Source organism: Panthera uncia, assembly GCF_023721935.1.
Source record: "Panthera uncia isolate 11264 chromosome B3 unlocalized genomic scaffold, Puncia_PCG_1.0 HiC_scaffold_1, whole genome shotgun sequence".
NCBI classification, from domain to species: Eukaryota; Metazoa; Chordata; class Mammalia; order Carnivora; family Felidae; genus Panthera; species Panthera uncia.
The window spans coordinates 89724353-89736575 of NW_026057582.1; the positions used below are offsets into that span (position 1 = coordinate 89724353).

The 12223-nt window shown below is 37.6% G+C and overlaps 2 protein-coding genes across 5 annotated transcripts in view; one reads left to right on the top strand and one right to left on the bottom strand.

Annotated features, from left to right (window-relative positions):
- Nucleotides 1-12223, bottom strand: part of FBN1 (fibrillin 1) — a 711751-nt gene that overhangs the window by 255779 nt on the left and 443749 nt on the right. The gene's annotated exons all lie outside the window — the stretch shown is intronic.
- Nucleotides 788-10078, top strand: CTXN2 (cortexin 2). Of its 4 annotated transcripts, XM_049613593.1 has the most exons (4): nucleotides 788-1008; nucleotides 2636-2670; nucleotides 8571-8657; nucleotides 9276-10078. In XM_049613593.1, the coding sequence occupies exon 4, from the start codon at nucleotides 9333-9335 to the stop codon at nucleotides 9576-9578; it is 246 nt and encodes an 81-aa protein (XP_049469550.1). In that variant the 5' UTR covers nucleotides 788-1008; nucleotides 2636-2670; nucleotides 8571-8657; nucleotides 9276-9332; the 3' UTR covers nucleotides 9579-10078. The 4 variants fall into 4 exon arrangements, with proteins under 4 accessions (XP_049469550.1, XP_049469548.1, XP_049469547.1 ...); XM_049613591.1 differs by lacking the exon at nucleotides 8571-8657; XM_049613592.1 differs by lacking the exon at nucleotides 788-1008 and having other exon boundaries at nucleotides 2570-2670.

Sequence of the window (12223 nt, forward strand, 5' to 3'; positions counted from 1 at the left end):
GGGAAAGGTTTTCTTGTTGTTGTTTTTCTTTTGTTTTTGTTTGGCTTTGCTTTCATTGAGGTTTAAGTTTAGATTCTATGTATTTAACACTTTAGAAAATGTGCCTTGCAGCTACATATGGGCTTTTATGGAGCATTCCTCTCTTGGTGTGTTCTATCTACTAGGTAGGTCTTACAACGCAATTTTTCAGCACTACGGACAGCGCCTAGACTCCTGTCTTAAAATGCGGGGGTGGGGCGGCGAGCTAGGTTGGGAGCTTGGGGGGAAGGATCCGGTTGGGTTTGCGTAGAAAAGAAAAGGTCAAGAGTAGGAGAAAACAACTCCAAATGACGCATGCAGTCCCCACTTAAACCAATACACTTTCATTCTCGTCTTTCTCTAATCGGATGAGAAGAAAGAAGAATCTAGCGTCTATTCCTTCACTGAGACTGCGGTCAACGAGCACAACAAAATGCCCGCGGTACAGATGCTGCTGCAGAAGAGAGGAAAACAAGGATCTTAACAATAAATTAATTAAATTGGCGATGAACTCCGATTGCTAACCTGCAGTGTGATATGAGTGAAAATGAGCACCTATTTTTTTTTCTTTTTAGCAAAACTGAGAATAGATAGAGCCTGTTGCTGCTGCGGTGGCCGATTCCCTTCCCCCTTCTCATTTCCCAACTCTTCTCGGTCTCACAAACACACACGGTCAGATGCCTTCACATATACGCGCGCGCGCGCCAATGTTTACACTCTGCCACAACGAATAAATCAGGCACATTTTCCTGCAAATACACGCGCGCGCACACGTACTTCACGAGCGCCCACGTCCTCTATCTCTCACCGACAGATACAGACATTTACACACGTAGGCCAGAAGAGCGCTAACCACGGTACTGTGACTCCACGCAGGTTCCCAGGACACGCCTTTTACATTGTAACCGAACCGATCAGCGAACACAGACAAACCTGCCAACACTTAAGTCTACTGGCTGGATTTCATCTCCATGGCAACAAGCATGGAAGGTGAGACATCGCTGCCTGTGAAGTAACTTTCTCCCCCTACCCTCCGCATTAACTGACAGGGTTCCAGTGCAGGTTCAGATGAGAAGCATGTCCTCATTCTCTTGTATTTATGAAGCTAAGGAGTGGGAAAGGAGGCTGGGGAGGGCGGGGGGGGGGTGGTGAGGTGGGGGCGGGGGGGGGGGGTAGGGGGGCTCACGAATGGATCCTGCAGGTCTGGTCAGTTCAAATTCTAAAGGAGGATAGAACCCTGATATTTCTGCTAGTGCTGGTGCTGCTGCCAAAAAGAAAAAATAAATTTAAAAAAATGTGTGTGTGCAGTTAGCTTGCTGATGCTATGCTTCTTTAGTTTAACATGTCCAAAGAGAACTGGAGACAAACAAGGCAGAATGACAATGACAGTCTACATTTCTCTAGTGAGACATTTTGAAAATTTTCAGACCAGATTTCCAGTGTTTCAAAAAGATTGAATGTCAGAGTCCTTGGGGAGCTATGTGAAGATTCTCTTAAGAGGGAAATTCTCTTAAGGTTAAAATCTGAAAGGTTGGTGGGGGAGGGGGGGTGCAATTCTGGCAGATCCTGAGGTTTTGGATTTCTGGGAAGGCCTGAAATGTTTGCACTTGATCATGATGAAGACATCTGGGTTTGTAATTTAAGGTTTTCCTTTGATTCCAACACATTCCATTCCTAATGATCAACTAGCTCTGTGCAGAAGCAGACTGAACAATGTTTCTTTTTCCCTGTTTACTTTGAATAGGATTTAATAACCTTGATGTAGAGTGGGGGATGTGTCTATGTGCGTATGGGAGGGTTCATTATTTTTTAAGCCTGATATTTCTTATAGTTCTCATTCCATGAAATCATGAATATCCATATTATGAGCATTAAAGATTACTATATCTGATAACTAACATCAAAATACTTTTCACCAAGAACACCATATTCCAATATAATAGTTGTTATTTCAGATAAACTGTTTAGACTATCATTAATAGATAAATAAACCAAAGGAAAAAACCTGTTGATTAAAATGCTAGAGGTTCTTTTTTTAATGGGCATATACTCTTCAATATTGGTTTCTGCAGTTGCACATTGTTGCATGCATACTATATGTTTCTAAAAAGTGAAATTTTATCTTTCTAATCAGTAAGCTTGTTCATAGAAGAAAAAAGTAACACAACATTTACATGTATGAAGGGCTATATATATATTAGGTATAAAAATACTATTTGCTTGACTACTCACAATGGTATGATTTGTATGACTGATCAAAGATAGACTTTGTTTACTGGTTACTAACTACAAAGCCATTGAATGAGATTTTGGCCTTTTGGTCTACTGGTATACTGTTGGCCCAATCCTATGACTCATCAGGACTTAGAAATCCCAGCTCCTGATAATTGCCATGAAGGAAATGATGTACTTTCAACTCAATTGCTCATTTCTAAAGGACCTAAATGTTGATCTTTTAACCCATATTTTATGGTGTAGGATGTTTAAAATGACTCTTACCACATAATTCTACATCTACTCTTTTTTTGAAAATTCATTTCTTTTTTCTCAACAGGGCTTATTTATCATGGTTTTGTAACCTCATGGTCTGAATGTCTCTCATTTTTCTATTTCCCAGTAAACAAGATATTAAGATGATGTTTTCCCTCTGAGGTAGGCATTAAAATGTCTGTTTTACAGAGCATACTGATTTGTTTTGCATTTCCATCTCTTCCATGGACTAGAGAAAGTAAAATGTATCTTTTATCCACATTGTTGAGTAATTTTGGATATCTTATTAATGATGAAGAAATCAGTGTTGTAACTGGAGACTTCTATTTATTTTTAACAATATTTTGTTACTAACAATACTTTTTAATCTAATTATGCTCTGTATCAATAGAAAGGTACAAAGTTCATTGCACTTAGCAGTATATTCTCAAAAATTTTCTACCTGCTGTTGAAAGTATAAGTTATTCATTTCACAGAGCAAGTAAAATGGAAAGTTTGGGCAAATGTTTGAAAAATTTAGACCTATAAATACTGGTATTTCAGTTGCTACACATATGGCTTAAATTACTAAGAGCATCTATTTGCTGAACACATTGTTAGGCAATTGCTTAACTTTTTACTAATTTGCTTGTCTGTCCACAGCATACAGCAATGGCCAAGCTTTTTTTCAAGCTTTAAATATTATCCTTTTAGTTGTTTTTCTTGACTTGTATTTGGTTTTCATCTTTAGCATAAGGCAGAATTTTCAAATGAATATAAAAGTCCAAGTTCTTCCTTTTAAGATCTTAATAAAACCTCTGTTCTTTGTCACCCAATTTTTGGTTAAAAATGGAAATTTCCTAGTTCTTTGAACCCCAAGTGTATTTACTTGGCTCTACTTTTAACAGCTGAATATATAATCCTGTCCTTATTATTGGAAATAAGTAGTCTAATGATCTAAACTTATGCACTTAAATTTTTGTGGAAGTAAAGGAAGTAAAACTTCCTTTTTGTCAAGTTTCTTTTAACATTGGGCTTCATTTATTCATTACCCATCACTCCAAAACCCTCTTCAATTATTGTCCCCCCTGGACATTCAACTGAAGCTTTAAAAGCAGTGAAAAAAGTCTGAATGCCAAACCCAGGGTCCTGTTTTTCAGCATTTGTTTCCATCACCACTGAAGAATTCAACACTGTTTACCAGCACCTTCAGAAACTCTAGCTTCCTTTGTTCCAAGTGAACTTCCTACTGCAGATTCACTTAGAACTCTGATCATTCCTTACACAACTCTACTAGCAGATCCTGTTTTCTTCTTGTAAGAGAGGGATTCTTTGAGGCTCATTGCTAGGCTTCTTTCATTTTCAATCTTTTTTGGTAACTGCAAATAGAACCTTAATGGGATGACATCAAAATTGCTTTCTGGATCCATCCAGAACAAGTAGATCTGGCTTCCTCCAGGATAACTCTTCAAATGTTAGAATACACCTGTCATCTTCCTTGGTCTCCCCTTTCCTGAAAAACTCAGCAATTCTTTCCTTAAGTTTTGATCTGTAAATGCTTCTATGTATTAAATTGTGTCCTGGAGGCATTCTTCCCCACAAACTCTATTTGGCAATAATATCCTTAAGATGTTTTCCCCACCAGTGATTTTATGCGGGGCAAAATGAGCTGGATTAATTTATTTAAAACTGTTTATTGAGGGGTGCCTGGGTGGCTCAGTCAGTTAAGCGTTGGACTTTTGATTTCGGCTCAGGTCATGATCTCATGGGTTCTTGAGATAGAGGCCTTGTGTGGATCTGCACTGACAGTGCAGAGCCTGCTTGGGATTCTCTCTCTCTCTCTCTCTCTCTCTCTCTCTCTCTCTCTCTCCCCCCCCTCTCTCTGCCCCTCCCCCACGAGTGTCCACATGCTCTCTCTCTCTGTCTCAAAATAAATAAATAAACTTAAAAAAGAAAAAAAAACCCTGCCTGTTGATTGATGTCTATTATGTGCCAGATGTAAACACCACAAATTCACTAAGACCAGAACTAAACCCTTTGTTTACTAAATTTACACTTTGCTTGTATTTTCTTTATTTTGGTTGATGAAAACATTGCCTTTACACTTGTTCAGGCTTAAAAGAGTGGAGTCATCTTTGATACCTCTCTCCATGGCCCACTAACTTCCATTATTTGCCAAAACTATCCCTCATATCTTTATAAACGTCTTTTGAACCCATTTCCTCTCCCACTCATCTACCCTGTAGCCCAAGCCCTCATTACTTCTCACCTGGAACATTTATTTCCTATGATGTCCCCCCTGAAATCTATGTTTATTTTGTCTCATCACCAAGCCAGTCAGCCCTTAGGCAAATAAATTGCAAACTCTTAGCCTGACAGTCAGGAGATTTCACATTTTGGCTCAACCTACCTTTTCAATGTTTTGTTTCCCATATTCCTCTTTGCTTGTATCAAATTGCTCTGAACAAACTGCTCCTCTGGATAAATTCAGCACTTTTCTGCCTTCATATTCATTGTCATGCTGTTTCCTTCCTTGCATATCTAAATCTTCTGTCTTTTTTCAAGACTCATCTCAAATACAATCTTTTACAAAAAAAAACTTTCCTGATCCTTAAATGGGTGAAATATCTATTTCCTCTAAATTTGTTGATTTTTGAATCTCTTTTTTTCATCAATATGTTGAATACTACTAACCCTGTATGATTATTATGGGTGTTAAATAGAATAACATATTTTAAACAGTGTTTGGTATACAGTGTATGTTAAATACAAGTTTGCTCCTCCTTTCCTTTTATTGTGTTTGTAGAAGCCTATACCGTTTTTTTTCCTGTTTGTGCACATATCTTCTCCCTTACAGGCTAGAATCACTTTGAGTACAAATCATGTGAATCTTTCCAGGAATGTTCTTATTAATCAACCTGATAAAAACAAACAGAAACACTGAACTCTGAATGAGCTGCTGAATTTTGATACTTATCTTTGAGGCCAATTTTTTTTTGAAATCAAATAAAAGTTGTTTTTATTCATTTCATTTTGACATTTAAATGTTAAATGTTTTTAATATGTTTTCTGGATATTCAACAATTAGATTCTTAGGACCCAGAACTTTATTCTTAAAAAATTATATTTTTCAATAAATTTACTTTGATTCAATTAAAATATTTATTGGATATCTATGATATGCTGGGAACTGTAACCAGTACTTGAGAAGTAGGAGTTTTTCCTTTAAAAAGTAAAGTAGCTCAATTCACAGATTGTTTGAGACTCTCAGAACAAAGCATTATCTCCTATGTTAGATGATTGTGATAAAAAGCATAATTTTATATCTCTAACTAGGAAGATACTGTGTTTTAATTTAATATTGACAAATGAATTGAGTGTTTTATTGCTACAACTAGTAAATGCCTTTTTGTTTGTTTGTTTGTTTGGTCAGTCAAACAGGTTTTATTTATTTATTTATTTATTTATTTATTTTTTAGTCAGGTTTTATTTATTTATTTATTTATTTATTTATTTATTTATTTTTTAGTCGATAGGTTTTAATAAGAATAACAGAGTCTAGTGGATTAATCATTAAGAGCCAACTGACTTAACTCTTCTAATGATCAGCTATGACCCTGTGTCTCTTTCTACATTATGATTTTTAAAAACATGTAAAGTTAACTAATATCATAATTATACATAGTTTAGGCTGTTTCTTCATAATGGCAAAATTAACTCGGTAAAAAAAGTGTAGATTATGAAAACTGCCCAGATGTTTTCACTTCTGTACCACCGATTGTTACGTTTGGTCCTCAGAAACCAGACTCTGAGAGTTTAGTGTGAGGATGTTTGTTAAGTAGTGCCCTTGGGCTCAACACCTGTGGAAGAGTGAGAAAGTAGGCAGGAATCGGCACAAGTTGAGCTGTGACGTGGAACCAGTGACAGTCTTGGTTTACTCCATGAACAACTCTAGAGCTAGAATGGTTTTTTAGAGTTGCACTCCCTTGTGTCAAGATGATCAGGTCTTTTGCTCTCACATTAATCAGACATTTAAAACGGTCTGCCTTATCAGTTGGGGTTCCTGGGTGGCCCAGTCGGTTAAGCCTCCGACTTCAGCTCAGGTCATGAGCTCACAGTTCATGGGTTTGAGCCCTGCATCAGGCTCTATGCTGACAGAGCTTGGAGCCTGCTTCTGATTCTGTACCTCCCTCTCTCTCTCTGCCCCTCCCCCACTCATGTTCTCTTTCTCTCTTTTTCTCTCTCTTAAAAATAAAATAAAAATATTTTTTAAAATTATTTAAAAAATGATCTGCCTTAGGAATTGAAGTGACCTTGGATGAGGCAGCTCTCCTTGAAAGGGGCTACAGCCAAAGACCATCTGGTGGCAACACTCCCAGCTGCTGGACATAAATCCTTCATGGAAGGGAGCCTGTCGTACACACCACAGTGTCCATCAGTAAACCAGGCTCATTGCTTCCTCTTATACACATGCTCTCTGAAATTATCAAATGATATAGCCTAGCAAGGTCATGGCTCTAGTGAAGAAAGAATTCAGACTAGTTACTTGGCTGAATCAGTCTGTTACATGACAAATATTTGGTTCAGCATCTCCATGTATAAATATACTGCTTTTCAGTTTCTCTACTTGTTAAACAAATGAACCAGAGGATGTATGTATCTCAGCAAAAGACCTTTAACTGACAAAAGCAATAAAAGTAGAAATTTCAGGGGCGCCTGGGTGGCGCAGTCGGTTAAGCGTCCGACTTCAGCCAGGTCACGATCTCGCGGTCTGTGAGTTCGAGCCCGACGGGGCTCCGGGCTGATGGCTCGGAGCCTGGAGCCTGTTTCCGATTCTGTGTCTCCCTCTCTCCCTGCCCCTCCCCCGTTCATGCTCTGTCTCTCTCTGTCCCAAAAATAAATAAAAAACGTTGAAAAAAAAATTAAAAAAAAAAAAAAAAGTAGAAATTTCATCAGAAAAAAGTTCTAGTTAAGTCCCAAGGTCATTAGATATTCAGTCCAATCTCATGTCTTCTACAAGATAAGGAGTACTTACAAGAGGTCAATCAGAGAAATCACTCTGAGCCACTTAAGTGATACTAAATTAAGAAAAGAACCAAAGTATAGTCTATACCAATATGTATTAGGGCAGAAAAAAATGATTTGATGGAAAGAAGTTTAACAGAGAAGTTGAAAACAGTATTTTTCCTTTTATTAAAAAAGTCAAATAACAGCATACCCCAGAATGTATTAAATATTCCTGACACTTAAGATTTGAAGACAAAGATAAAGCTGTTTTGTAATCCAAACCATAATAAAAAGAATATCATTAAATATTAACTGGTTTATTCATTGGTGAATAACTTTGAAAGCTACAAGTTTTGTTCTTTTTAATTACCTTTCTTTATTCCTTACCTCCCATCCCTGTTCTGTCTCAGTGGTTTTCTGAAAATTGAATACAAAAAAAATCTGAAGGGTCGGTCATTTTAATAAATAATTCTTAAAAATTATTAGAAAAAGCAACAATAAAAGTGCAAACACTAGCAATCTATTATTCTCAGTTTTTAGATGATAAGCTATTTAATGACAGTCCTCTCAAGAAGGGTGGCTGTGTGTTAGTAAACTTTGATCTAATGAACTCATCTTAATTTTAATTAATTAATTAACTTAATTAACACATCAAGTGGGAAAATCTGTTTTGCTTCAATCCAACATACACTTTCTTTTCTAAATTTTTTTTTAACGTTTACTTATTTTTGAGACAGAGAGAGACAGAGCATGAACAGGGGAGGGGCAGAGAAAGAGGGAGACACGGAATCTGAAACAGGCTCCAGGCTCTGAGCTGTCAGCACAGAGCCCGACGTGGGGCTTGAACTCACGGACCGTGAGATCATGACCTGAGCCAAAGTCGGACGCTTAACCAACCAAGCCACCTAGGCGCCCCTAACATACACTTTCTGAACAATTTTGTTGTAGTTTTAAAATCTCAGTAGAGTACAAGCTTAGGAGTAAGCTTCTGGTTGGGAAGAGAACTGGGGAGCTCATTGTGAAGCTGAATGTTTATAGAAAACATGCTGTTTAACTTGGATTTTATGTCCATTTAGGGTGTTCTGAAAGCTAATGGGGATGGCGGGGCAATGGCTAATGATCCACAGCTACTGTTGCCTGCTACTTGCAGGATGCTCTGTTGGGTACGGCTCTTATTAAAATAATTTTAAAAACACAATTTACCTCTTTAAGAAATTAACATCTAGCATACGGAGTGGTAGTGGGGAAGAAAACACAAGTGCATACATCTAAAAGCTAAGGGAATGAAAAGAGAGACTTTATACCTATTTAAAAGGATCAGAATCTGTATCAGACAAAGTGGCACTGGAGACAGACCTTAGAACATGGACCTTAGAGAGCTTGACCAGCTCACACACTATGATTATTTATGGTGTTATCTACACATGCAAAAATGAAGTAAAAATTAGATGACAATTCAGTTCAAAGAAGTAGTGACTTAACCATCTCACAATGAATCCAAACTTCTAGGGTCCATTATTTGAATATTCACTTTCATATCTGATTTTATATTTAGTGCATGTAGGTACAGTTTCATTTGCCCACCGAGGCAATTCAGTAATTACTACAATAGAAATAGCATCTCCAATGCTAATTTGATGCTGATCCATATCTGATGATGTTTTCACACATCTTTTGTGAGTTAAGTCAAGAGGGTTTGAAAACTGCCAGATTTTAGAAAACAATTACCTGCTCAATACCGTATATGAATAACACTAAACTGAGTTCTATTTTGTATTTAGGCCAACAGGTGACTCCAGCAGGAATTCTGAAGAGCCATAATGATGTGACAGTGAATAATGAGTAGTACCTACTGTGGCAACTCTTCAGCTAAGATGAGCGTCAATGAAGTATCAGCTTTTTCGTTAACTCTGGAACAAAAAACTGGCTTTGCTTTTGTTGGGATTTTGTGTATCTTCTTAGGACTTCTTATTATTAGATGCTTCAAAATCCTGTTAGACCCGTACAGTAGCATGCCTTCCTCTACATGGGAAGATGAAGTTGAAGAATTTGATAAAGGGACATTTGAATATGCACTTGCATGAGAGTTCCACCTTTATGGTTTTTTAGAGTTATGCCACTGGGACCCATGGAAGATACAACTGTAATCTCCTCGAGCATGCTGGAAGAGGCTCACTTCATCCACTAAATTCAATAAACATGTATGGCTGGCCAACTCATCTAATCTCTATGGACTTCAGTGAGGAAGCTAACCAGAGGATTTTTAATGTCCCTTTCAATTCTAGTGCCCTATGAACTCTGTGAACATATCGGGAAACCCAGAGATCTGAGATGAATGAGGATTTAGGATGTTATGAAAATTTTTTCAGTTTAGGAGTCCCAATTCTGTGGTTTGAATTCTAATGTTGACTTAGCCAAGAAGCTTTATGACCTATAAAGCTGTCTAAGAGGAACCTTTCCATATCTACAAAAACAAGGATAAAGAAACCTATCCTGCATATCTTGCAGGAATGTTGAGAGGACCAAGTGATGTAAGATGAATGTGAAAGCAATATGAAAACCATAAAAACCTTGTTGAAACATACCTTGCAATCATTTATTATCCTCATTGGTAATACTAATAAGGATTCTCAAACCTAAAGAAGCAATGGCTTAGTGTAAATTATTCCTTGATCAACCTTCATTCTCTTCATTTGATAAATGAAAAGATAGGATATTATTATAAAATTCTTAACAGCTACAAAATTTTGACTCTTTATGGTTATCAAATTGAGGAATATAGTAGGAGATAAATAAATACGAAACTATTTGTGCCACTTGAGAACACAGAACTGCCAAACACACAGAAAAAAAGAATGACTAATATTTACTAAGAGTTTGCACTAAGTTGGGTGCTTTCCATTTACTATGTGATTTGATCCCCTTATGAATCCTTTGAGTTCAACACTACTATTTCCATTTTATTGTCTCAGTGTCACAGATGAGGAACTGAAGCTGAGAGAGATTACATAACTTCCCAGGGTCATCAAGCTAGAGAGTGGTTGTGTTAGGAATTGAATATGGGCAGTCTAATGTCAGAGTCATTATTTGTAAACATCATGCTGTGCTCCCAGACACTATCCTCAAGATTTCTATATATCTTAGAACTATGGTTACTGCTCAGATCACTCCAAAACCAGTTGTGTCAGATATAATTCCCTGATACTTTCTGTCTCCTAATAGATTTAGAATACTTCTGTGTTGGCTGTTGATCTTCTGGACCAAGCCCACACCTCAAGGAGGCTCTTTGAGCCCCAGTAGGTATAGGAGTGTCGGCCTGGGACACCTTGTAGTCAGTTATTAGCTTGGTCCAAGAACAACTCATTGAGCCAAGTCAGCTGGACACACTGAAAGTTGTATATACCAGGACACTAAGCACCTCCTTTGTGAACCAGGTTTTTAAAGTACTTGCTAAGATATGTAGCTAAGTACAAGATGCACCTTTTGTCTCCCAGGGAAGACATCCAACAAGACCCTGCATTTTGGTGACTAGAACATAACAAAGTCAGATTTTTATTTCAAAAAGAAGACCCTAAAACCTAAAACACAAGAAAATTTATGAAGTATGAGCATTATTTCTGAAATTTCAACACTCACAAGCTTTTCATATCTCATCAATTCCACCATAGTATTATTTTCAATCCCACTAAACAGAAATTCTTTTAACCAAAAGTGTCTTTATCCATAGCATTTATTCATGATCTATTGTTCACCTTAGACTTTTGGGGGGGGTGGGGAAAGAGTGGTCAGTGTCTGTATTTTCAGAGCCAGAAACAATATAAAAAATATGAAGGATGGCCATAGTATGGATATATCATGGAAACTTCATGAAATGCTAAGTCTTCTAGGAGAGTCCAATGTCATAGTCATATCATCCTCTAGCTTCCCCTTTCCTAGAGCCCCATGACAGAAGACAAGAGAAAAAATAGAGGAGCATACCTCCAGACAGTTTCCTCCTATTACCTTACTCCTATGTCTGAAAGGCCTAAATTGAGTTTACCTTTCAGAGTTGGCTTATGGATGTTGTAATTTCATCCATATCCCCCAAACCATCTCCCATCTGCTCCAGAACATCTGAATCCCCTTAATAGAGAACGAAGACTTTCATTTCATGGTTAAGATAAAAGGGTTAGAACAAAAATGTCTGGTTGATGTAAGACCGAAACTAAAACTAATTCACACAACACTGCAGTCGGACAGGCAGACAGCAAGGAAAAAGCAAAATTGACCACTATCAGATGCATGCACAGTCTTTGGCAGAGGAAAAGGTTAAGGAATAAATAGGTGGGCTCCTGAAAGAGGGATGGAGCTGAGGGAATGGTTGAAGGAAAAGGGGACTAGAGGTGGCAGAGGTAACTGCAAGCGAATTCAAAGCTTCCCACCAGGACCAGGGAATAGGACTTATTTTGAGTACCAGCCCCATCTTAGCTGTTCTAAATAATAGCAACACCCAGATGAATCTGAAATGAATCTGAATCTGAAAGGCGTAATTCCCATGCCTTCTGTGTGGGGAGTCAGAACCTTTTGTCGAACAGATAAATGCCTTGTACTTAAGAGCAGAATGAGTTAGTGGTACATAGTTGTAATTCTGTCTCTATTTTTGAAACAGCCTCTGGCATTAGCCTGGCTGGTTAGCATGACATTTACCTAAGAGCATCTGAGGAGTTTTACTTAGGTATCTCCAGACCCT